Source organism: Rousettus aegyptiacus, unplaced genomic scaffold (assembly GCF_014176215.1).
Source record: "Rousettus aegyptiacus isolate mRouAeg1 unplaced genomic scaffold, mRouAeg1.p scaffold_m13_p_9, whole genome shotgun sequence".
NCBI lineage: Eukaryota > Metazoa > Chordata > Mammalia > Chiroptera > Pteropodidae > Rousettus > Rousettus aegyptiacus.
Window position 1 is genome coordinate 27,176,672 of NW_023416312.1, and position 25,231 is coordinate 27,201,902.

At 38.3% G+C, this 25,231-nt stretch overlaps 1 protein-coding gene and 1 pseudogene across 1 annotated transcript in view; one reads left to right on the forward strand and one right to left on the reverse strand.

Moving 5' to 3' along the window:
* The window catches only part of LOC107498766 (amine oxidase [flavin-containing] A-like), a 36,034-nt gene extending 11,020 nt beyond the window's left edge, over positions 1–25,014 (forward strand). Inside the window, exons 3-13 of the mRNA XM_036226525.1 lie at positions 1,402–1,447; positions 5,447–5,588; positions 8,113–8,262; positions 8,540–8,699; positions 9,559–9,655; positions 13,022–13,075; positions 21,005–21,062; positions 22,247–22,344; positions 24,055–24,166; positions 24,373–24,435; positions 24,626–25,014. Of these exons, the coding sequence (XP_036082418.1) occupies positions 1,402–1,447; positions 5,447–5,588; positions 8,113–8,262; positions 8,540–8,699; positions 9,559–9,655; positions 13,022–13,075; positions 21,005–21,062; positions 22,247–22,344; positions 24,055–24,166; positions 24,373–24,435; positions 24,626–24,772 (1,127 nt within the window). The 3' untranslated portion in view covers positions 24,773–25,014. The remainder of the gene's footprint in view (positions 1–1,401; positions 1,448–5,446; positions 5,589–8,112; positions 8,263–8,539; positions 8,700–9,558; positions 9,656–13,021; positions 13,076–21,004; positions 21,063–22,246; positions 22,345–24,054; positions 24,167–24,372; positions 24,436–24,625) is intronic.
* LOC107498744 lies at positions 18,500–19,445 on the reverse strand (annotated as a pseudogene).
* Positions 25,015–25,231: the final 217 nt, after the last annotated feature.

Here is a 25,231-nt window from a genome sequence, read left to right on the forward strand (position 1 = left end):
GCCTGATGTATGAGTAAGAGCTTCCCCCATGGAAGTGAGGTGTCAGGTTGAGGCATACACCCACTAGTTGGGAATCTATTGTGTGATCTGGTTTGTACTGCTGTGAGGAGGCAATGTTTTAACCTGGTGTATGATTTTGTGAGTGAGTGAGTGGCTTGATCGGTCTGCTGGTCAGGTATGAATTTGTAGCTCCATGGCTAGGCACTCTTAAGGTCCCCTAAAAGCTATCAAGTTCTTTTGAGCTCATGCTGTAGGTACATAGTGAATAAATATGGTCTAGGGCGGCATTGGACTAGTGTCCGATCATAAGTCACAAAAGCTGAGTCCGCTATAGCTAAGCATCACCTAAGCTCCCCTCGAGGGGACATGGCCAGATGAGCATCTGAATGGTCTCCTCTTTGGAGGGGGCACCTGCCCTTGTTTGTCTTTGTGTCACCTTCTCATGGTGGGAAGAGTTTGGTCAATACTAAGAAAAGGGGGGAATTCCATCACCCTCTGGAGGGCAACCAAACACCCTCCACAAGTTAGCAAACACGTTAAGGAATGGGGGGAGGTTGTATGAAAGAGAGTGAGTGCTGAATGACTAAGACATGGTCAGATCACGAAGCAAAAGTTGAGCCCCAATCCACAGTTCTATGGTGTCACTGGATCTCTGTGAGGAGCCTACTCCAGTGATCCCAGTCAGGGGTTTATACCAACCTGCCAATGCTAAGAAACGCCTGAAATGTCTCCGCCAGTGGTGCGGCCAGAGATGGGCAAAGCAAATGACGTCCCCTCCAAAATTTCCCTGACCCTATCCCCCGACTCTCTGTGTAGTGTGATTGTTGTCTATCATGGGAGGCATGGGAGGCATAGGGGGAAAGCCTACTCCTCTGGCCATGATGGTCAAGAACTACAAGAAAAGGGTTATTCAGGAGATTATAGAGTTAAACTCGCCCCACAGAAACTCCTCACCCTTTGTGAGATAAACTGGCCCTCTTTTGGTATTGAATGGCCATTAGAGGGTGCTCCTAGTCTTCAATTTGAAGACAGATCAGGGTCTTCCCAGCAGGGGAAGACATCAGGGTCTTCTCAAGGGGAGAAGACAAAGGTCAGGGACTTCCAAAAAGGGAGGAAAGTTCCTCTAAGCCAACTATCTTAGGTTGTGTGTTAAAAAAATTTTTAAAAAGTTTTTCAGAGGATTACAGGATTAAGTTGATCCCAGGAAAACTACAGGCTCAAATTACCTTTGACACATATGGCCAAATCCCTCTATGAAACCACAAAGAGGGGTAAACGGGAGCCCCTATTCTGGGAATCTACACAACACAAGGACTTTGAAAGAAAAAAATAATCACTAATGCCCGGACTGAAACTCCCAGACCCATTCTGCCATCTCTCATTTCCCTTCTGCCTTTCCAGGTGGCACCAGCACCACACCACAGGATGCACACACAATCCTCTCGGGGTGAGTAACATGCTTTCAGATTCAGACACAGCTAGGATTGAGTTCCCTGGTATCTTAGAGGTTAAAGTTCAGTGCTTTTGCCCAGGCAGCCCAAGTTCAACTCACGAGGACAGAAAAATGATTTTCCTCCTTTCTGAACAGCAACACAAGTACTTCCCAGCTTGTGCCCTTCAGGGAAGGCAGAAACCACAGCCCCACAGCCCAACTGTCAGTGAAATACAGTAGCGGCAACTCCCTGCAGCAAGGACCCATAAGGGACCCTCCTCCTTCCAAACTAACAATGGAAAGAGGTTCAAAAAATTTAGCCTGTAAACAGTTCATTAAACTACAATATTATCCTCCAATTAGATTTTTTTTTGCAAGAACCTGGAAAATAGGAAGATGTCCCCTATGCACAAGCTTCTATGCTCCTTTACCAAGACTTATTAGATGGCCCAATGATAAGAACACTTTCCCAGGGATCTCAAAATAATTGGGAGCTTTTCTCCTCCCTCTTTACCCTTGGACTCTGAGGGGATTCAAGTTCTCTGGAGACCCCATTTATTTCATCACTCCCCAAGGAAACTAGACATGCACCTCCAGAGAATTTACAAATACTGATGACAGGGAAATATGAATATGTCTCTGCTCTATGTTTGTCTGTGTTATATATAATATAGTGGTTGAATTAAAATTCTAAATCTAATGGAAAGGAAAATGTGTTTTTGGTAATAGAAGGTATGAAGTATAGAAATTTATTTTGAAGGAAATTAAAGGAAAGGTGTTTGTCTTGAAACTAGTTATTTCTGAATGAGGAAAATATTAGAAAAAGGTAGTAAAAAGAAATCCTGAGAGGAAATTTTATGTAATTAAGCTAAATGAGATTGGAAATTTAAATGCCAAAAGTAAACTAATGCAAAATTAAAGTTATGTTTTAATGTTTCTTAAGCTACTAGTCTGCTACTAATGGTATAGAAAAGTTTTCTGAGTAGAAAACAAGGATTCCATGATTAATCAAAATAATTTCTGTGTTTTATGTAGCCTTAACCAGTTTTCTGAGGCTTTTAAAGAATATACTAACATTAGCCCAAAGTCTGAGGGCCAGACACTCCTGGCTATACATTTCACAACTCGGCCTGTGCCCAATATTCAAAGGAAGCTCCAAAAGTTGGGGCCTAGACACCAATCCCGCAGGCTGCCTTCGTTCCAGAGATCTTTAAGGTGTCCAATAACTTGGACTAGGCAGAGAAGGAGGCAGAGTCCAAAAAGGGTGCACATTTTCGCTGCCATAATACAGGGACCATCTCGAGGTGACCCTAGGCAATAAAAACCTTGCAGGCCTGGAAGGCCTTGATCTTGGTTGGCCATGGGTGGAATCATTGGAACTGAGGCATAATCAATGTAAAAACTGCAGAAAAAAAGGCACTAGAAGGGCAAACATCCATCCAGCCCTGGGAAGCCGGGGAAGGGTAGACCTCATAAGCCCTCATCCCACATAGCAAGTTTCTATTAAGGGGCTACTCTCCCCTCCAACAACGAAGGCCCAAGCGCTTGCAAGCTCAGTCTTAAAGAAATCCATCATGATCACTACAGTGGAGCCTCAGGTCACCTTCAACATGGCCGGAAAGAAAAAAGAACTGAGTTTTTACCAGGTACTAGAGCTACATACTCTGTCCTGACCCATTCCATGGGCCTCTCTCCAATAATAACTGTACAGTGACAAGAATAAAATAGTCAGCCTAATATAAATTACTCTTCCCATTGTGAGAACAGGACTAGCAATGAAGTTCTCTACCACACGTCAGGACCAAGGTCCAATGCGGAAGGCGCCTTGTCTGAAAAATTGGCATTAACCAAGCCTGTTTCCCTTTACTTGCTTTTAATAGGCAAATTAATAGATATATACATATATAATTTAAATAATCAGTTCAAATCTTTTTTCCCATTGTCTAAGGACTGAGGCGGCACCTCAGCAGGAAACCCAAATCCCCACCCTGAAGCAAAAAGGGAAAGAGCTCCATGAAACACCAGTAGGCAGGGACTACGACCCTTCTCAACAGGAAGCAGATACAGAAGAAGAGAGCTCCTGTCCCTCTACGTCCATACTAATAATAAGGGAGTTCATGGCTCTTAGAAAAGAGTTAGGCAGGAAAATTAGTTGAAGGGTTTCTGGGTCTGCCTGCAAAGGCACTGAGGTTATCCTTTCTCAGAAAGGGTTCACTCTAATCCATCATGTACTCCAAGGCCTTTAGGCTTCTCCCCTTACAAAATCTTTTACGGGAGACTCTCCCCCCACACCAGCCCCAGAGCAAAAGGGGGAGAAGGAAGTAACTGCAACTATGTTAGCAGAAATTTAGGAAGAATAGAGATTTAAGGCTATACAGCTAGTAGAGAAAGAAATTTGGTAAGTTCTGTGTTAGGATCTGGCTAGCAGAATTTTTTTTTTAAAGATCTGTACACAGGTATTTGTAATAAATTTAGAGTCATAGTCAGAAGACTCAGATCATAATTGCCTTATTTTCCTAATTATTGTAATATAATTCTCATTTAAAAGATAAACTAAATTTGAGAAAGAGCCTCCATCCTTCTAGGGAATTAGATCCACCCCTTTTAGTCAAGAGAAGAAATATAGGTTAAGCGTTAGAAAAAAGAGCCATTCCAGCAAACAAAACAGGCTCTCACATTGTTATATTAGCAACTCTCACTACCATTAAAGTTACAGGTATTACTCCATGAATCCACCACACCACGGTAAAGAAAGCAATGCTTCCAGAGAACCAGGAAACTTAGACTACAGAACATCTTCCTCATCATCTGCTGCTGATCATGTTCCGGAGCCAGCAAAAAAAATCCACCTGAGATCATTGGCCCTGCTATGGCCACCCCCAGGAACTGGGAATTAGTCACAGTGGATAGGGAGTGGGCAGGAAGCCTGGATGGTGTCAGGGATCGTATTGGTATCCTCCAGAATTAATCCACAGTGTATGGGGAAAGAGGAAGGCGATAGTGGTTGGTATAGGGGATGGTATCTTCCAGAAATGGGCCACAGTGGATGTGGGGGGTGGTACAAAAATAGGGTTTATATGAGGTGATGGTATGATCCATGAATGTGCTACAGTGACTGTAAGGAATAAGCCACAGTAGTTAAGGAGAGAAGTGAGAGATGGAATATGTGTTTAGATGGTATTTGCAGCAATGAGCCACAGAGGATAAGGCAAGACAGGACCAATGGATGGTGTGGGAGAATGTTATCTTCTAGTAATGAGCCAGTTGGTATGTAGACAAGAAAAGTGGAGGATGGATGGTATTTTCCAAAAATTATATACAGTGTATTGGTGCAGACCTGAAGGATGAATGGTATGAGGGGTGGTATATTCCAGGAATGAGCCACAGTGAATGATGGGAGTTATGAAGGGTGGGTGTTTCGAGAAGTTATTTTCCAGGTAAAGGGAACAGGAAACAGCTTTTATAAAGATCCTTTTGCCATGAAGACCATTGAAGTGTTTTAAGCAGAGTGGCTTTTTATTTTTTGTTTTGTTTTGTTTTGTTTTGAGTTTGGGGCTCTTAAAAGACTTCATTGGCTATAATGTAGAGAAGCATCAAGAAGGAGCTATAAGATTACTAGATAGGGATGACCATGAAGAGCCACCATTGTTGTAACCTAAGTGATGGGCAGTGGTAGCCTGGACCAGAGTGAGGACAGTGGAGGTGGAGAGTAGAGAATGGTTATTCAAGTAAATGGGAACAAATATTCTTAACTATCCCTAAGAAGCATATTGACCTTTTGGACTATACTGGGATTAGCATATTTGCAGTTAACCTATCATTTCCTAAAAGCAAGGAAAAAGATTATTTTCCCCAAGAGTTAAAATATACATTCCTTCAGAAATTGAGTCCATGAGTTTTTTTCAAAAGCCATAAAAATGTTTTCTAACCATACTAAATTGTGTTTTAAAAACATGATGTCCTGTGAAGCATGTATGTATTTATCTCTGGCATCTGCTCTTGTTCTGTGACCAGCACTGCTAAGCAGTTTGCATCTCTCTTTGTGAACATCAATGTGACCTCTGAGCCCCACGAGGTGTCTGCCTTATGGTTCTTGTGGTATGTGAAGCAGTGTGGTGGCACCACTCGGATATTCTCGATTACCAATGGGGGCCAGGTATGGAGTGTACATTCTCAGATATAATTAAATTTGTGATTTTTGCTCTCACCCAGATCAGCATCTTAATAACTGCTTTCATATTTCGAAACGTGAATGGTTACCAGCTTAAAATAATCTCAAAAAACATTTCCAAAAACAAAATTTCTCATTTCCTTTTCTCATTTGTAAAAATAAGTTCACAGCTAAAGAATGTTTCATTTTGAATTAATTAGATTTCAGAAATTCAGTTCTTTCCTTTTGGAGGTAGGTAAAATTATGTAGGAGGAACTAAATTACTGAAATAACTAATTTCCAACAATTTTTACTACAGTTGCCCCCACTCTTTATTCATGGGTTCTCTTTCAGCTGTTTTAATTACTTGTGGTCAATTTCATTCAAAAATATTAAGTGGAAAACTCCAGAAATAGCTAATTCATGAGTTTAAATTGTGCACCATTCTGAGAAGTGAGATGAAATCTCATGCCCTCCTACTCTTTCCCACCTGGGACATGAATCATCCTTTTGCCCAGTGTATCCACGCTAGATGTTCCCTATCCATTAGTCACTTAGTAGCTATCTCAGTTATCAGATTGACTGTCACAGTATCACAGTGCTTGGGTTCAAGTAACCCTTATTTTACTTCGTAATGGCTCCAAAGTGGAAGAGTAATGATGCTGGCAATTCAGATATGCCAAATAAATGCTGTAAAGTGTATGTACATGTCAGAAAAATGGTAAACATATGGTTCAGTACTGTCCTCAGTTTTAGGCACCCACTGGGGGTCTTGGAACATATCCCCATCAGATAAGGGGATGATTACTGTACTTGTAAAATTACTGTAGTTAGTCATCTCTGTTCCAGATATAAGGCTTATTTGTCCCATTCTATGTCTCAATTATTTTGTTAACTGTTATAGAATGGAAGTGACTGTTCTTCCTATTCACAGTGATTTATGGCCACTCTTTCAATAGTAAATTCTACATTTTGGATTCTAATTTTTTTTTGCTGTGAACTAGTATTTGCCTAGTTCCATACCACTGGTAAATCTCCAGAACTCCCCAAGATGTCTTTGTGGCCCTGAGAGTTATTGCCCATTTGACCCTTAGCTTTAGCAAATGTAGGACAATTGTAATTTTCATCTTTTTTTTATAGGCGGAAGTGACACATTGCTCCTTTTTACTTGTATTTTACTTTCTGAAGTATATTGCCTCATATTTTGTATTTATATCCCTCATTCAAAGGAGCCAAGAAGATACTTCTAGCCAAAACCTACATGACCGTTTGGAAAGAACAGTTCAGATTATAAATTTCAAACAATTACCACACTATCTTTATAAAGAACTTAGATTTATCCTTTAATAATTTAATTCAACCAATACTAGACATGGGGAGGTAGACAGTGAATAAGATGGAAATAGCCCATGGTCTCTCCACTACACTAAAATTCAAAGTAAGTCTTGGAAAACGGGGGTCAAATTATAAATTAAATAGTCCCAGTTTCTTGAGGAGTGACAGACCATGAATGTAGGTCTGAAATACTATGAAAACATTTTTAAAAAGAATTTTGGTGGTATCATTAGAACGAAAATCAGTTATAAAAGCATAAAAATGACTGCATGGCTGCTCATGCAGGCTTTTCTGGCAGAGCGTGATTGAAGTACCTAATTGTCAAATATTGGGCTGTGCCTCAGTGCCTATGTGTATTTCTAACCATTCAGAGATCATTATAATCTTCTATAACAGACTAAATATATTTCCCTGGTTCTTATAGAAGACGTTGCATTAAGAACTTAACTTCTTAAACTGGAACTATTTCCATGGTGAATACAGCAGATCACAGTGGGACTCATGGTCTTATAGGGCTGCTCAAGGGAATTATTTAACAATGTCTAGAGGAATAGACAGGTGCTTAGCTTTTACACTTTTGCCCTTGTGTTGAAACTTTTAGATATTTTTTCAGAAATTAATTAAATATCTGATATTTAGATTCTTAGAACATCATTTGGTGATGATCAGATGATTTCTAAGTGCACCCTGAGCCTGTTCTCTTGGAGAACATTTTAATCTGCTTAGAAAACCCTTGGCTTGGGGTTTTTATAAACCTAGGGGAGATAGAATGTTCATCCTTGTTTCAATAAAACTAGGAAAAAAATAACTTAAAAAAAGGAAGCACATCTTCTGGGGAAGTACATCACTCTTCGTTTCTCAGGGCTTCCTCCATGCACTGCACTCTTGGGAATTTGAAGCCCACAGACTTGTTGATATTTGCATTCAGTCAAGGGACTACTGTTATAAGGGAACATTTCTTCTGATTCTGTGACTTTATAAACTAGTAACAGCTTATCATTACCAGAAACTGCAGAGCATGATGATCAAGGTCTCTTGGTAGACTGCTTCTGTCCTAATGAGTTCTTCCAATAGTTAAGTATGCAGAGGGTAGAGGTTTGGCCTGTGACTTTTTTGAAGTTTTTCCAATCAGTGGCAATATGATATTTCTTCTTTGGACTTTTATAATATTTCTTTTCCTGCCTGACTTCTGTAGGAACGGAAGTTTGTAGGTGGATCTGGTCAAGTGAGTGAACGGATAATGAACCTCCTCGGGGACAAAGTGAAGCTGAAGCATCCTGTCACATGTGTTGACCAGTCAGGTGAAAACATCATCATAGAGACACTGAATCATGAAATATATAAGGTAATTCAGTTTAGTCAAAAAGAACATATATTAAATAGGCCTTGTGTCTTCTGTAGCTTCTAACCAAATGTAATCCAAGCAGTGACATAATTAATGCCGGCATGTTTCCAACTCGGTCTTCTAAATTACCAGCCTTGGTTGACATGCCTTGTTTGTTGCCTCATTCTGTATGGTGTTACTGCTCAGTGTCATTCAAAATGATAAATATGATGTTTCATGCCCTCTGCAAACACTGTGACCCATGTTTGAGGTTGCATTTTATGTTCATGTGTTTTAGTGCAGATATGTAATTAGTGCCATCCCTCCAACTTTGACGGCCAAGATCCACTTTAGACCAGAGCTACCGACTGAGAGAAACCAGTTAATCCAGCGTGTTCCAATGGGAGCTATCATTAAGTGCATGATGTATTACAAGGAGGCCTTTTGGAGGAAGAAGGGTAAATCGCATTTATTCATGTTTAAATTGTATTAAGTGAAGGAACCACACTTTTTAAAGAAACGTTATACTAGACAGTGGACGGAAAAAAAGATAAATACTTTCAAATTGGTATAGAAAGGATCAGAAATCTCAGTAGCCCCTCCTCATAGTCCCTTCAACACAAAATGACCCCAAGAATACTTGCTGGCAGTGAAAGGTAAGAAAGAGATCCCATCAGTTTTAGGCTTACCATTATCTTGACTCCTTGCATATGTTCTGCCACTTATTCTTCATGAGCAGAATAAGACAAAGTGACACCATGGAAAAAGTGCTATTTTAAAGTCACACAATCCTGTGCCTCACTTGCTTATGAGCTGTGTGGCCTTGGCGTGACACTTCACCTCTCTCAGCATCAGTCTCTTTGTGTAAAATGGTAACAATGAGACCTACTCTCAGGGTACTGCGAGGATTAAATGAGGCATGGTCTAGGCAGATATGGTGGCTACTGTTGATAAGCCTTCTGCTCATACACAAAGGATTCCTTCTTGCCCTTTCTTCCAGCGGTTCATAGATGAGTTTCCTTCGTATATATTCCAGGACTCCAGGGCCATCTTACAATTTAGCCATCCATTGGTCATACATGACCTTTATGTAAAGGTCATTTATATGGATCACTTTCCATGTGTCTGGGTGAACAGACATCTTGTATAGTCAGCGTGTGTATTTGATAGGAAATAGCTTCTAGGGTTGGGGCAAAGACCAATAGTTTAAGCTTTGCCTTTCTCTTAGCAAAATAGTTTTTTTATATATGCATAATTTTCCCCCTAAATCTCTGATGAGATCAGTCTCAATTTATTATTGATTTTCTCTTGGTTAAGATTACTGTGGATGTATGATCATCGAAGATGAGGAGGCTCCAATTTCAATAACCCTCGATGACACCAAGCCAGATGGATCGCTGCCCGCTATCATGGGGTACGTTAGAGCTGGGTGTCTTCATTTTCCAAATTGTGTTGGTATATTATTGTGGATGCTGACAAAGCATATTGTTTTGGAATCAAGCTCAAGTAATGATAAATAACCCTACAGAAATATATATTTCCATGTATTAAAATATTAATGTTTTGTATAGGGGACAAGAGCACTAGGAAGCTTCATTAAAATTGACACCTCGTGCCCATATATTTCTTTCTCCAATAAAGCTTAAATATTGAGGACAGCAAAAGAGGAAGTGAGACAGATGGTGTGGTAGACAACCCTGCCTAGAGGCAGAATGTCCACAACAATTGTGGAATGAGAACTATTTTATCTTGTAAAATCTTCTAAAGTTAGGGTTTCTGGGCTTTATCCTTTTATCCATTCCAAACATCACTACATAGCAAATGTTAATATGTTAACTGTTACCCTGGGATATAAGATGGATGACCAATTAGATAGTGCAGTTTGAAGCAGAGCCAGGCCTCAAATGGATGGCACTTTTTCCAGTAGGTCACTTCATATCTGTCCTTCACCAGTGATGGTCCAGGGTGAGGTTCTGTGTCTGGAAAAGGAGAGCACATCCCCTCTTCTCACAATTCTGTACACAGCTGCTCTGCCCTTGGGGACTAGCAATCCAGAGAAGAAAGCAGGACTCTAACAAAGGAATTGCTAAGGAGTGCTGCAGCTACCCAGTTGCCATGCCTTTTAGCCCTCTTCAAAGCTATACAAACAAAAGGGCTATTTATTCTACTACATGGCAACAAAAAAAGCACAGCTTCTATAGCAATCAAGTGACTTTTAGAAACCAATCATTTTCCCCTTAACCCCCGAGAGAGTTGAGCTCATGAACATTGCATCATTGAAGGGAAATTACGAAATCAAAAGGAGTAGACCTATGATCCAAGGGACTTAGAAAACAGGCTGTGCTGCCAGACTGTGAACAAAACATTTTATAACCACTTCCCTGGCAGTAAAAAAATAATAATAAACAGCACCAGCCTCCCTGGGAAAGGCAAGCGCTCATAGCACAATGACCACAGGAACAGTACCCCTCTTCATCTGTAACCCCTTTGGGCAGGAAAGGATACAAATGGTTTGTGCAGTTTGCCATCACTTTCTATATGCCAAAGGAAAGTAGGAGGTAGTGGTAGTTTTTAGGTGGCTCAGTCAAGACCAGTTCAACTGTGGGTAGAAGAACATTGATATTCTCCTTGCCCTGGGAGTTAGATGTTGTGGCATCTGCCCTTCTGGCCTTTCTTCAGCTTTTTAAACAAGGACATGTGTGGCAAAAGCCTTCCAGATGTGTATGGGGTTATTTAAGCAGTTTCTAAAAAGTGATATTCTGTCCATTTTTTGCTTTCAGTTTTATATCCCACATATGAGTGAAATCATGTAGTTCTTAAGGGAAAGGGGGAATAGAAAAGGGTAAATGGGGTCGAATATGTGGTGATGGAGGAGATTTGACTTTGGTGAACACACAATGCAATATACAGGTAATGTATTATAGAATTATACTCTTGAAATGTATAAAATTTTATTAACTAAGGTCACCCCAATAAATGTAATAAAAATAAATTAATTAACAGCTTTAAAAAAGTGATATCCTCATCTGCTTAATCTGGACAATTGCTTCCACTCTGTTCTTGCCTTGAAACTATATTGCCTCCACCCTGCTCTTTGCTCTGGGCAAGGAAAGCCTTTAAGATAAGGGTGTTAATTGTCCAGTGCTGTGTTTGTGGTAACTAGCCCCTTTTGGAAACCAGAAAGGAACTTGTACCTTAGAACTGTGAACTCAATACTAGCATGTTTAATTTCCTCAATAAAACACTGAATAAACTTAAAGGATAGTAGTCCGTAGTTAGGATTAGATCAAAGAGGTTATTTCATTCTTGACTTGAGATTCAAAAGAAATAGCAAACATTAACTGCCCTTTAGAAAAGAACTGTAAAAAGCACCCAATATCTAAAAAGGTGTTCAGATAAATCATTTTAATCTTTCATTAGATATTGGCAATTTCCATTATTGATTTTTTTCATAAACCTAAAATTTGACTAAAATCATTACCAACAAGCCATAACATAAGGTGCCAAATCAAGCAAAATTATGACTGTATCTCATAAAGTTTAATAGTTCAAATTTCCTAAACAGCCACAACTTCCTCTGAAATGCTATTCTCTGGTTGAACACAAATACATTTTGCATCTTTGCTTCCCAGAATTATCTTGAATAACAGCTCCAAAGGAATTGCCAATCAAATTATGAAACAATTTAATTTTGGGGTGAGGGAGAGGACAAAATATCTGTTTACAGCCCCTGCATTTTCATTCCTAACCTTGTCTTTCTTTCTCTAGAACAGAAGAAATACAACTTTTAAACGATTTTTTTTTTAAATAGGGAAATAATTTTATTGTCCTTAGCTCATTTGGAGTTTTAAAAGCTTTCTAATAGTAGTATCATAGCTAAGGACTTCTTGTCACAATTCAATTATTTAAAGTACCAGTATAATAAATAGAATCTATTTGATTAAATTCAGATTTTTACTGAAATACTAAATTTGGGGACTGTGCTAGTCAGTATCTCATGAAGCTAACTCAGAAATGGAGGTTTGGGTACAGGAAGTTAATTGGGAAGTACTCTGGAGATCACTACCTATGGAGAAGGGAAGGAATCATCATTAGGCAGAAGAAGAGGTTGGGCTTTAATGTTGTCCCAATGGAGGCCTAAGAAATACCACAGTGAGCTCTGTAGTTGGATAGTTCTGCATTATCCAACTTGGTACCTTACACTGAAGCAAGGGGTGGGCCTTTGTACCCACACCACACCTTCCAGCCAGTCATTCTGTGGAGGTGGGAGAGGGACCTTGAATCAGTCCTCTCCTGCAAAGTGTGATTGCTGGGGAAGGGTTCAGCTGTGAGCTGAGGGTAATGAGTGCTTGGGCCTTAAGAAGGGATCTGGGTGGCCCACCACAACATACATTACAGGTACTTATTTATATTTGTTTTTTCAGCTTTTATCGAGTATTTGGCTGAAGGCAACAGTCATTATCAGAATATCATTTAATGCAACATTAATTCATCCAATATTTGATTTCTTACTGTATGCCAAGAACTATGCTAAACTTTGAGGGTAAAATATTGAGTAAGAAGTCAGCCATCATTTAGGAGCCCGCAGCCTAGCAGGGGTTTTGGGCAGAGGCAGACTGAAGGCAGCCTGATGTTTGCTCTAGTAGAGGGAAATAATGGCAGGGCGTGGAAGTTTTCATTAATACTGAGTAGGTAGAGACAAGAACACTTCAAAAAGAAGAGGAAACTTTTAAAATAAACTGCTGTCACCCAATCATTCAAATGTAACTTCTCTTTCCAGCTTCATACTTGCTCGAAAAGCTGTTCAACTTTCTAAACTCCATGAAGATATAAGGTAAGAATTTACTCGTTAAACATATGTAACAGGTTAGTTTTATGTTGTGTATGTTGCACATACAACAATATAATAGCATTATGAAAAACACAATGATTCACGAATACCCTCAAAATCCCAACAAATCAACCTTTTTTTTAAACATCTTATTTTTTATTTTTTATTTTCCCCCTCCCCTTCCCTTCTGGTAGCCACTAGTCCATTTTCCATGTCCATGAGTCTCTGTTTGTTTGTCCCGTTCATTTGTTGGTTTTAGGTTTATATCCTACATATGTGATATGTGATTTTCAACCTTTTCCGTTTGGCTTATTTCCCTTAGTATGATTATTTCAAGGTCCTTCCATGTTCTTGCAAATAGCAGTATTTCATCTCTTCTTACGGCTAAGTAATATTCCATTGTGTGTGTATATATATACACATACCACAGCTTCTTTAGCCAATTATCTATCATAGGATACTTTGGTTACTTCCATGTCCTGGCCACTGTGAATAATGCCGCTATGAACATTCACGTGCAAATATCTGTTCAAATATGAGTTTTCTAATCTTTGGGGTAAATACCCAGTAGGGGGATTACTGGATCATATGGGAGGTCAATTCTTAGTTTTTTGAGGAACCTCCGTACCACTTTCCATAGTGGCTGTACCAATTTGCAGTCCTGCCAGCAGTGTATGAGGGTTCCTATTTCTCCACATCCTCTCCGACATTTGTTATTACTTGTCTTGTTGATTATAGCTATTCTAACGGGTGTGAGATGGTATCTCATTGTGATTTTGATTTTCATTTCCCTAATACCTAGAGATGTTGAGCATATTTTCATATATTTATTGGCCATTTGTATGTCCTCTAGGGAGAAGTGTCTGTTCATGTCCTCTGCCCATTTTTGATTGGATTATTTGGGTATTTTTGTTGTTGTTGTCATTGAGTTCTATGAGTTCTTTGTATATTTGGGTATTAGGCCCTTATCGGAAGTGTTGCTTGCAAATATATTTTCCCATTTGGATGGTTGTCCCTTTACCTTATTGACAGTTTCTTTTGCTGAGCAGAAGCTTTTTAGTTTGATGGAGTCCCATTCACTTAGTTTAGTTTTTACTTCCCTTGCCTTTGAGATCAAATTCATAAAATCCTCTTTAAGTCCAAGGTCCTTTAGTTTAGTTTGTATGTTTTCTTCTATGCATTTTATTGTTTCAGGTTTTATATTCAGGTCCGTAATCCATTTTGAGTTAACTTTGGTGTATGTTGATAGACAACAGTCTAGTTTCATTCTTTTGCAGGTGGCTTTCCGGTTTTCCTGGCACCACTTATTGAAGAGGCTTTCCTTTCTCCACTGTATGCTTTTGGCTTTTTTGTCAAACATTATTTAACCATATAAATATGGGTTTATTTCTGTACTCTTGATTCTGTTCCACTGGTCCATGTGTCTGTTTTGCTGCCAATACCATGCCGTTTTGATTACAGTCACTTTGTAGTATAATTTGAAGTCAGGCAGAGTGAAGCCTCCAGCCTCGTTCTTTTTTCTCAGGATGGCTTTGGCAATTCAGGGTCTTTTATGCTTCCATAGAAATCCGATGATATTTTGTTCTATTTCTTTAAAAACTGCCGATGGGATTTTAATGGGGATTGCATTAAATCTGTATAATGCTTTTTAGGTAATATGGTCATTTTAACTATGTTAATCTTCCAATCCAAGAACACAGAATATATTTCCATTTATTTGTATTTTCTTTGGTTTCTTTTAATAGGGTCTTATAATTTTCATTATAAAGATCCTTCACATGTTTTGTTAATTTTTTTCCTAGGTATTTTTTGTTGTTGCAATTGCAAAAGGAATTATTTTTTCCACTTCTTTTTCAGACACTTTGTTATTAGAGTATAGGAACACTATAGATTTTTGAACATTGATTTTGTATCCAGAAACTTTACTGTATTTGCTTATTGTTTCTAGTAGTGTTCTTGTGGAGTCTTTAGGGTTTCCTATATAGAGGATCATGTCATCTGCAAATAGTTACAATTCGACTTCTTTGTTTCCTGTTTGCATGTCTTTTATATCTTTCTCTTGCCTGATTGCACTTGCTAAGACCTCCAATGTTCTATTGAATAACAGTGGTGACAGTGGACAGCCTTGCCTTGTTTCTGATCTTAGAAGGAATGTTTTTAGTTTTTCACCATTAAGTATAATGTTGGCTGAGGGCTTGTCATAGATGGCCTTTATTATGTTAAGTTACTTCCCTTCTGTACCAATTTTGTTAAGTGTTTGGATCATAAATGGATGCTGTGTCTTGTTGAAGGCTTTTTCTGCATCTATTGATATGATCATATGATTCTTAGTTTTTTAGTTTGTTTATGTGGTGTATCACATTAATTGATTTGTGTATGTTGAACCATCCCTGTGCCCCTGGGATGAAACCCACTTGATCATAGTGTATAATCTTTTTAATATGTTGCTGTATTTGATTCGCTAGTATCTTATTTAGTATTTCTGTATCTGTGGTAATGAGAGATATTGGTCTGTAGTTTTCTTTTTTGTGTGTTCCCTTTACCAGGTTTTGGTATCAGGGTAATATTGGCCTCCTGAAATTATTTGGAAAGTATTGCCTTCTCTTTGATTTTTTGGAAGAGTTTGAGGAGAATAGGTATTAAATCTTCTTTGAATGATTGGTGGAATTCATTGGTTAAGCCATTTGGTCCGGGACTTTTACTTTTTGGTAGGTTTTGATAATTGTTTCAATTTACATACAGCTGATCTGTCTATTTAGATCTTCCACTTCTTCTTGGTTCAGTCTAGGAAGGTTGTATTTTTCTAAGTACTGGTCCATTTCTTCTAGGTTATTGAATTTGGTGTTATATACTTTTTCATAGTATTCTTGTATGATCTTTTGTATTTCTGCAGTGTCTGTCATAATTTCTCCTCCTTCATCCCTGATTGTGTTTATTTGTGTCCTTTCTCTTTTTTCTTTAGTGAGTCTAGCCAGGTGTTTGTCAATTTTATTAACCGTCTCAAAGAACCAGCTCTTTGTTGCATTTATTTTTTCTATTGTTTTTTTCAATTTCATTCATTTCTGCTTTAATTTTGAATATTGCTTTCCTTCTGCTGACTTCAGCCTTCATTTGTTCTTCCTTTTCTACTTTTTAAAGATGAAGCATTAGGTTGTTTATTTGGGCTTGTTCTTTTTTTGAAGGTAGGCCCAATCAACCTTTTTGTATATTGCTACTGCCCCTTCAACTCAGTCCTTGTTCATATGCATATATTAATTTAGTTTTACATATTTGTATTTATTTTACAGTGGTCAAAAGGTAGAGTTTTTCTGTAACATGGATGGAGTAAAATCATAGAAGATATTAGCTGTGAAAAAACTTTTGAGGCCACGTCCCAATCGTCTTGCCAAGACCATTATCCCCTTTCCAAAGTTCTCTGATGTGTACTTTTTCTGAAAAGAAAATTCATACATATGTGTTTCTTTCATTCTGTTTCAATTTATGTACCATATTAGGGGAATTATCTAGATTATCTAGGACATAGCTCTGATCTTCCCTTTTCCCAAGAGCTGCCTAGTTTAAAACAATTTTAGGACAATAATTTCTTTCTTTCTCCTTTCTCTCTTTCTATGTTATGCTTTTGTTGTTTTGTTTTTCCTTGGAGTCATTTGTTCAAATATTGCCTGGAAACAGTCATTTGGCTGTTAGGAGACTGCCTCTAGGTATATCTGGGCTTCCCTTACTTAGAGTAGCCCTAAATCCTTTGTTAGCTATTAAAGTGGACCAATGCACACACCAATGTATACTTCCTTCTGCATTTAATTAAAAAATTAAGCAGCAAGTTTACTAGCAGCCCTTGCTTTGAGTGTTACTTCGATGACCTTGGAATTCAGGGATAAACTGCAGGTTTCCACATTTGTACACATATTTGTTTATTTGGGCTACCATGAGATGTGATGTCAGGAAGGGAACTATTTTGGTGTCCACCTATCACTTAATAGAGGAAGAATTTGGGGTTCAGTGACAGGGAATGCTTTGGCCAAGGCTCCACAGCTACCCTGTGACAAATTCAAGAATACCATCTAATGCATACTTTCTTTCATTATGCTATACTAAACTTGACATTTTCTTTTGGAGATCCTGCTTTCCTTCCTTATTAATAGTAAAATAAATACCAGCCTGGATGTAGACATTGGGTTATGATTCGACATGGTGACTGAAATTTTCAAAAGTTTTTATAAGGCAAAACCCTTAGAACTCTGAATATGTTACTGACTGGAGCAACAGTTCCCAGAAACAATTACATCAAAATCTCCCATAGAACGATTGATGTGATACATATATACAATGAAATATTACACAGTAATAAAAAGAATGGCATCCTCCCATTTGTGACAACATGGATGGACCTAGAGGGTATTATGCTAAGAGAAATAAGCCAGAGAAAGACAAATATCATATGGTTTCATTTATATGTGGAATCAGGAAGGAAGGGGGGAAGTAGGAAGGGAAGGAAGAAAGGAAAGGAGAAAAGGGGGGCCATGGAGAGAGAGAGAGAGAGAGAGAGAGAGAGAGAGAGAGAGAGAGAGAGAACAAAACAAAAATAGACTCATAGATACAGAGATCAAAGGGATGGGTGGAAAAAGTGAAAGGGAATATAGTCAATATTGTGATTAGTTTGTACTTTAACAGATAATTACTAGAATTAGTGGGGTGATCACATTGTAAGATATAAAAATGTCCAACTACTATATTGTACACTTAAAACTAATATAACTAATATATATCAACTATACTTAAATTTTAAAAAATAATGTTTAGAAAAATATATTTTTCCGAGACCAGTAGATTATGATTTGGTAGGTTAGTGGTGAGGCCTGAGTATTCGTATTTTTTTATACAAAAAAAAAGAGATCACATTTATTGCTATAGCTCAAAGTGCAAATGCACCAAGTCAGTTCACAAAGTTTCAAGATATAGCATTAAGTATAATGAAAACCTGATTTTCAAAATTTAAATAGTAAATAGAAATAAAGCTTTATTTTTTTAAAAAAATTCAAGAACCTTGAAAACCTTTAAACTAAAATATTCCACTTAAATTAATTCAGAATTAACTGAATTTATAGATGCCAGTAGTACACTGGAATCCAAAAGGACTTTTTAAAGAAAGAGAAGCACCCCAAATTGGTCAACTCCAGACAAGAGTGGAAATTCTCAATGTTAGCTATTACCAGTTTTTAGCCTCACTCACACTGTATCAATTGATGTCATTCGACCCATATTTTGATCTTTAGGAAAATTCTAAAAAAAAAAATTTCAAGTTCAGTATGAGGCCAACATCCACTATTAAGATTTTTGAAATGACCACTATATATTTAAAAGATTTAAAGACCAATTTCAACTTCAGGCCTGTGGTATAACTGGAGAAAAGACATAGATTAATACTTCTTCCATTATATAAAACCTTTTTGTAAGGTTAGCGACATGGCCTTTAAATCTTTCTTGTTTCTACACGTAAAGAACTTGAGTGGAAAGTAGAAAAAGTTCCCGCTGGGAAGGTAAAGATTGTTAATTTTTTTTTATCACTTAGCAGCTAAGATACATGTTTATTTCTGCTCCCCAGAAGCTATGTTAGCTACTAGTTTTAATTCAGGAAAATGTATATCTTTGGGAAGGTTTACATATTTATTCCGTCCTTTTCTCAGCCTACTTCATCTTTTTAGTGTAGGAAATAAGTTGAAGGTCTGTTCCAAAAATTCTATCCCAGCATGTGAATGTCGAAACATAGTTTCCAATAAAGTTCATGTGGTGAAAATCATGATGCCAAGAACCAGCATAGAAAGGGATGAGATTTAAAGAGTCGAGAGGAATAAAACCATTGTGGACATCAATTGCTTCTAGCAAATGAATGATCACTTATGCCCCCCCCCAAAAAAAAAAAACTATGCAATCACATAAAAGCATGATTCCAATGAAAAACCCAGTACCAAGAATTAGAGTTTCCAAGGGATGTGTATATTCAGCTTCCATTCCAAATGGAGCCTGAAACTCATGAATAATACACTTGTATATTTTTGTTGTGTAAGAAGAGCTTATTTAGGAAATAGTGCCAGGTATCCTTAATCATCTCATAACCAAACCATCCTGCACAAAGCATATACCATGTTGGCATTCTTTCCCACTCATAAGGAATTGAAATACTCTGTAAAGTAATAAGTTCCACAAATCAAAGGAAGCTGGATACAAAAGTGATTAAAGAGAAGTACTTTAAGGTATTTCCATTGGTTTTCCCATGTTTCTAGTTTATCCTTTTGAATTTTGTACCTTTTCATGTAAGGTATAAATTGAAACAAAAATGAAGGTAAACAGAACAAGAAATAAAGGGCCTCATGAACTACCAGAGAGCCCCATGTTGCAATATCTGGGATACTGTATAATTATCTAGCATATAGTTCCAAGCATTTTTAAATGGTTCTTGCAGAGAATTCTCAGGTAAAGGTGAATCTACATATTCCACATACAGGGACACTGAAATCAAGATGCTGACACTCATTTGTTGCCATTTTTTAAATTTCTGCAGACAGTTTTATAATTCTGAATGATTGCATGGAAACTACCTGAGTATTTGTATTTTTAAACAAGCTTTCCAACTAATTATGATGAGCAGCCAGATTTAGAAACCAGTGAATAAAGTCAACTATGAGATTTGCACAGTGATCCTTTCGGTCATCATTAAAATAGGTTCTGTTATTTTTAGAGCTCAACAAATCAGTCAGTTAATTGCTCCAACATCCTTGTCTTACATAACTTTTTCAAAAGTTTTTAATTTTAATGGAAAGGATGGTTCCTCGTATATTTGATGAACTCATCCTTGACTCATCTAATAATATGAAATACAGTAAATAATGACATTTCTATTATTACTGGTTTATCATTCATGAATGAAAAATTAGCTGTAATATAGGTTAATTGGATTTTAGCTTTCCTTCTGTTTAATAAAGGTTTTATTACATGTGCCAAAAATAAGTTAAGCCTCATTAAGCTTTTCATAATGGTTGTCAATATTTTTTCTTTCTAATTGACTCAAAATGTTGGAATTATTCCTTGTAACATTCATGTTAAGTAGGAAAGAATCAGATATCTACCTCATAGAGTAGGAAAGATGGTACCATACTAGGCCAAGGCTGGATTTTGATTCAATAAATTTTTATTGAGTACATACTTGCTACAGGTGGAATGCTCAGGAGAACTGAGCCTCAGCCCTACCATTAATTAGCTGAGTGGTGCTGAACAAGTCTCTTCAGTGCACTGAGCCTCCATCTCCTCATCTCTGCAATGAGGGGCTTAGGTTAGACAGAGAGAGACAGACAGGCAGATAGTAGTTTTGAGACTTCCAGTTCTGCCTTTCCTTTATGATTATTGATCTGTACTATGAACAGCTCCTTGAAGGGGAACCATACATTTCCTGTCTGTATTGGAACTCAAATAGGCACATAACATTGTGTGGCATCACTTCGGGAATGAGCTTTATATGTACATAGGATCTGCAAAACATAAATGTAGGATGGTTTAAAAGACACTGTCATATGTACTATAGACTTATAAAAGGGATTATTCTAGAATTCTACATATTCCAGGAAAATGACTTAGAATCAATTCCTAAAATCACTGAATTTATTTTAAAATCATTTTCCCCATTTTAATCTCGCATAGATATGGTATGGGGCAGTAAAAGAGGTGAAAATGTAAAAAAGTAGGAAAATGCTGTTGAATCTTTAGATCAAATGACTGTATTGAGGCATAGAGTTAATTTGAGAGCAGATTCATAAAGTTATTGATTTTTATTTTTCCTTGATAAATTTGGTTTATTGACAAGAGCCCTGGAACTCACAGTGTTTATCTATATTCATTAGTAATTAATAACCTTAATATTTTTGGTTCTTTTTTTAATAGGAAAAGGAAAATCTGTGAGCTGTACTCCAAAGTCCTAGAATCTGAAGAAGCTTTACATGTAAGAACCCCCAGTTTTAATACCTAGTAGGTTCTGCTCTATTTGCTCTAAATGATAAAGCGAAGCAGATTCTGGTTTCCTGACAGTCTTATGAAGAGAGTATAAGGGGTATGCTTACTAGAGGTTTAACTTCAGCAATCACGAAAGGACATTAAGAGCTATTGTTAGGTGCCAGCAATTTCTGATGCAGTGGTTCCTTGGGCTATTTAAATGTTCAATGGGTAACTGGCAGCCAGTTGTAATCAGAGCATGGAGCTGCAAGTATTATCTCCAGGGTGGATGCAATCAGTTCCCAGAACTAAGGTCCTGCCCTCCTGTCAATGTCAACTGACTGCTGTAAATTAAAACCCTAGATATGTCATCATTTGTTAGTGAAGACATTGTCATATACACTTGACAATATAACTGAATCTAGACTCTCTACCCAGGTCAAAGTCATACTAATTTATTTTTCCATCTGTAAATTCACTTCACAGCTCATTAGGAATTTCAGTGTTTTCAATCTACCACTGAAAGTAATTTTGAGGATGAAATTCTTTCTGAAGATCTTACCAGATACCTGGGGGTTCATTTAGGGGATTATCTCTGAACTATTCGAATAATACAGAATGTGTTAGGGAAATCACAGAAGTTTCTCTCGTGCCCTTTGAGAAACATTTTTTATCTTTAATTCTCTCCTCTTTAGCAGGATTCTTATCATTCACTTTTCTAGCTTAGAGAAGTGATTCTGAAAAAAAGCCTTTCTTAGACACTATGCCTATCTTCTAGCTCCTCCCTTTCACCACTGTTTTCAGCAGTAATATCTTGGTAGATGGGGAGTTAAAATCTGTTATTTAGAACTTGATTGTTGATGGGGTTTCCTGTAGACTGAGGTCTAAAGACGTCAGAATCTGTGTGGAGATGTCCTCTCTTCCAGATATCGGAATACTTCATCCCTCCCCTAGTCAAGAGGTTGAGAAAGTCAAAGTATACGTGTTTTGTCTCTTGGTACCTCACAAAAGGCCATTACTTTGCATTACTTTGTACTGTCATATTTCTCCCTAAATGTGTTAGAAAAACAGGGCTACCATTTTTTTAAAAATGTAAACTTTTTGTTAAAGTAACATACACAAGAGCTTTTATTGTTGACTGGCAGCATTTCAGCTTTGTCTTTCCTTTGGAATTTTTTCCCCACTGAACTACAGCCAGTGCACTATGAAGAGAAGAATTGGTGTGAAGAGCAGTACTCTGGAGGCTGCTACACTGCCTACTTCCCCCCTGGGATTATGACTCAATATGGAAGGTACTACCCAGACACCGTACTGATTAATACAAGATATGTGCCAAACTTAAAAAGATAAGCTAAGTTCAATGGGAATATTAGTCAAAATCCCTATGTCTTATGTCCCAGGTAATCAATTTGTATATTCTAGATATCTATAGGAAGATAAGTATGTAGGTACATAGAATAATAGCTGTCAGCACATAGAACGATAGCAGAACACGAGTTAAGAATTTCAGTACATGGGAGAATTCTGAAAGCTGCAATGTCCTCAAAGGATCCTTTTTGAGCTCAATTAGACATTTAGTCACATATGACTACCCTAGGCTCCTGGATACCAGTCTACACAAAAGGACATGGGCTAAATACATCTTGCCAGCAGAACAGCATAATATATTCTTTAGGGGGGAGGCATCCCTGCTGTGTACAGCTTAGGTGTGATAGCCACACAAGGTGGGGGAGTCCACCATGGCTTAGAAGTTCCATGCCCCATAAGAGCCATCGTCTCTTGTAAAAGCCTCACAGACATAGTATCCAGGGTCCCTGCAAGGGACATACACAGTTATAAGAGGCACCACACTCAACAAAGCCCAAAATGATAAACTCCTACTAGGTATTTATAATTCATGCCAATATTCCCAGCCCAGATGCAACTTACCATTGTGGGACTGGTGAGGCATTTTTAGCATAAATAGTGTTGCCTGGTAACATAGATGGCATTATACCTTTAATCAGGTTTCCAAGGGAACAAAGCTAGAAAGTTAACTCAAGGTCCCATTTGTGCACAGAGAAGGAAAAAGTATTTGTTAACCCTTTTTTTACATGAGATTTCTGTTTGTTTGTTTTCATTAATTAAATCAAATGCCTTTTGTTAGTGATATAAGGATTGATTAACTGGAGTAGTCCTGGAGTCAAAGCAGAAGTCAGTAAGATGAGACTAGTATCAGGAATAGATGAAGCCACATTTTCCTAAATTGGAAAAGTGTGTGACAGTGGGTTGAGGTGAAGGCCTTTGGAATGGAGATGTGCAGCTTTGTAGATTTCATGAAAGTGGCTATAGATGTGGTAGGAATCAAAGCCAACAAGGTTGGGGGCGGTGAAGTTGCCCATTCAGCCCAGCTTTACCATGGTTCTCTTCGCCAAAACCTCTTTGAAAGAGAAGGTTCATTTCCCTGTCCCTTGCCAGATAAATTTATAGATGCTAACTGCTTTTTAAGGACACAGACATATAATCCCTCAGGTCTCTTCTTTGCCAGAAATCATTTAATCTCCTTGTCCTCTCACTCGCCACTACAGTTCCTCCTGACTCCCTGGGAGTGCCTGAATAGCTGTGGTCTTCCATCAGATGTGATCTCATGAAGAATGCACCCCTTTGAAAAGACGGTGCAGGGAGCAGAATGAACTGCAAACAGGAAACATAAAGCAAATAAATCCGATTGTGGATTTAATGCATGTCCTTGTCTTCCAATTCTGGATGACAAGGAAAAAGTCAGCATCACCTTTAGAGATTGATGATCTGACAGACTGATTCTCTCTGGAATGAAAATTTAGACTCTTGAGTGCAGGCCCAGGAAACAAGGAGGAGGCTTTCACTGTAGCTAGCTTGCATAGGAGTTTTTGAAACAGTTTGAGTTACCCTGTCTTCTACGGGGTAAATGGTGGCAGCGAGCGGTTCATGAACACTCAGTGCCTTCTCAGGTAACTCTGTGTGACCTCTCTGTTCCCCTGAAGGGTGATTCGTCAACCAGTAGGCAGGATTTACTTTGCTGGAACAGAGACAGCTACACACTGGAGCGGTTACATGGAGGGAGCAGTAGAAGCAGGAGAACGGGCAGCTAGACAGGTAAGGAAGGAAGCTAAGTCACTCTCCCTCCTGAGTCCAGCAGCATTTTGGCATCTGGCCTTTCTAGATCTTGACACTGATAAACCTGTATATCCACTTCTCTGCCCCCTCACTCCATTCATGGGGCTGAACTATGGCCAGCGGGGCCTTGAATCTGTCAAAACTACAAAATCTCACTTAGTAATACCATGGACACTTTCTTTCAGGTCTTGAATGCTCTGGGGAGGCTGCCAAAGCAAGACATCTGCATTCAAGAACCCGAATCGGAGGTAAGTTTGGCAGCTTCATCTCAATAGACCAGTAACTATATTACAACTCTCCTCTTTCATCTTCTAGCCTCTGATGTGATTATAGGTGCCACTCTCCAGGGCACATCTGTGCACTGACTTTACAGATATGTTTTTCCCCTCCTTGTCAGTTCAAGCATTTTCTGATAATGATCTATGTTCATTCATCTAGGATGTCCCAGCTTTTGAAATCACCCACACCTTCTGGGAGAGGAACCTACCTTCTGTGTCAGGCCTGCTGAAGATTGTTGGATTTCCCACATCAGTAACTGCCTTGTGTTTTCTGGCATACAAGTTTAGGCTGCTGACACGATCCTGAAGTTCCAGGCTCATGTTTTATGCTTACTCCTTTTCAGTACCATCAGAAGCAAAATGTTGACAAATAATGGCTGTATCGTTAGATCATCTTATGTACATTGGATGCAACCCCTCAATTGAGCCTCATTGTTAAAGTAATCTACAGAATCCCCTCATTAAAATCAGTAAGATCAAGCTTCATATTATTTGTCTGTGCAGATTAACTTGTGTTGATTGGTAGAATAAAAGAAGCCTTGTGATCAATTTCTTGATTTGAAGTTAAAGTGCTCATCAGAAACAATTTTCGTACCCTCTTTTTCTTCTCTTTAACATAAAATCCCTGATGATTGCAGAAATGAAGCATTTAACTTTCTGTAGAGGTTGAGTAGGTGAAGGCCCAGCCTGTGACTGACCTTTGCTGGCCTTAGGAGATGATTAACTACAGGTTCAGAGTCCACAGGCTCACAACTTCCTGGGATGA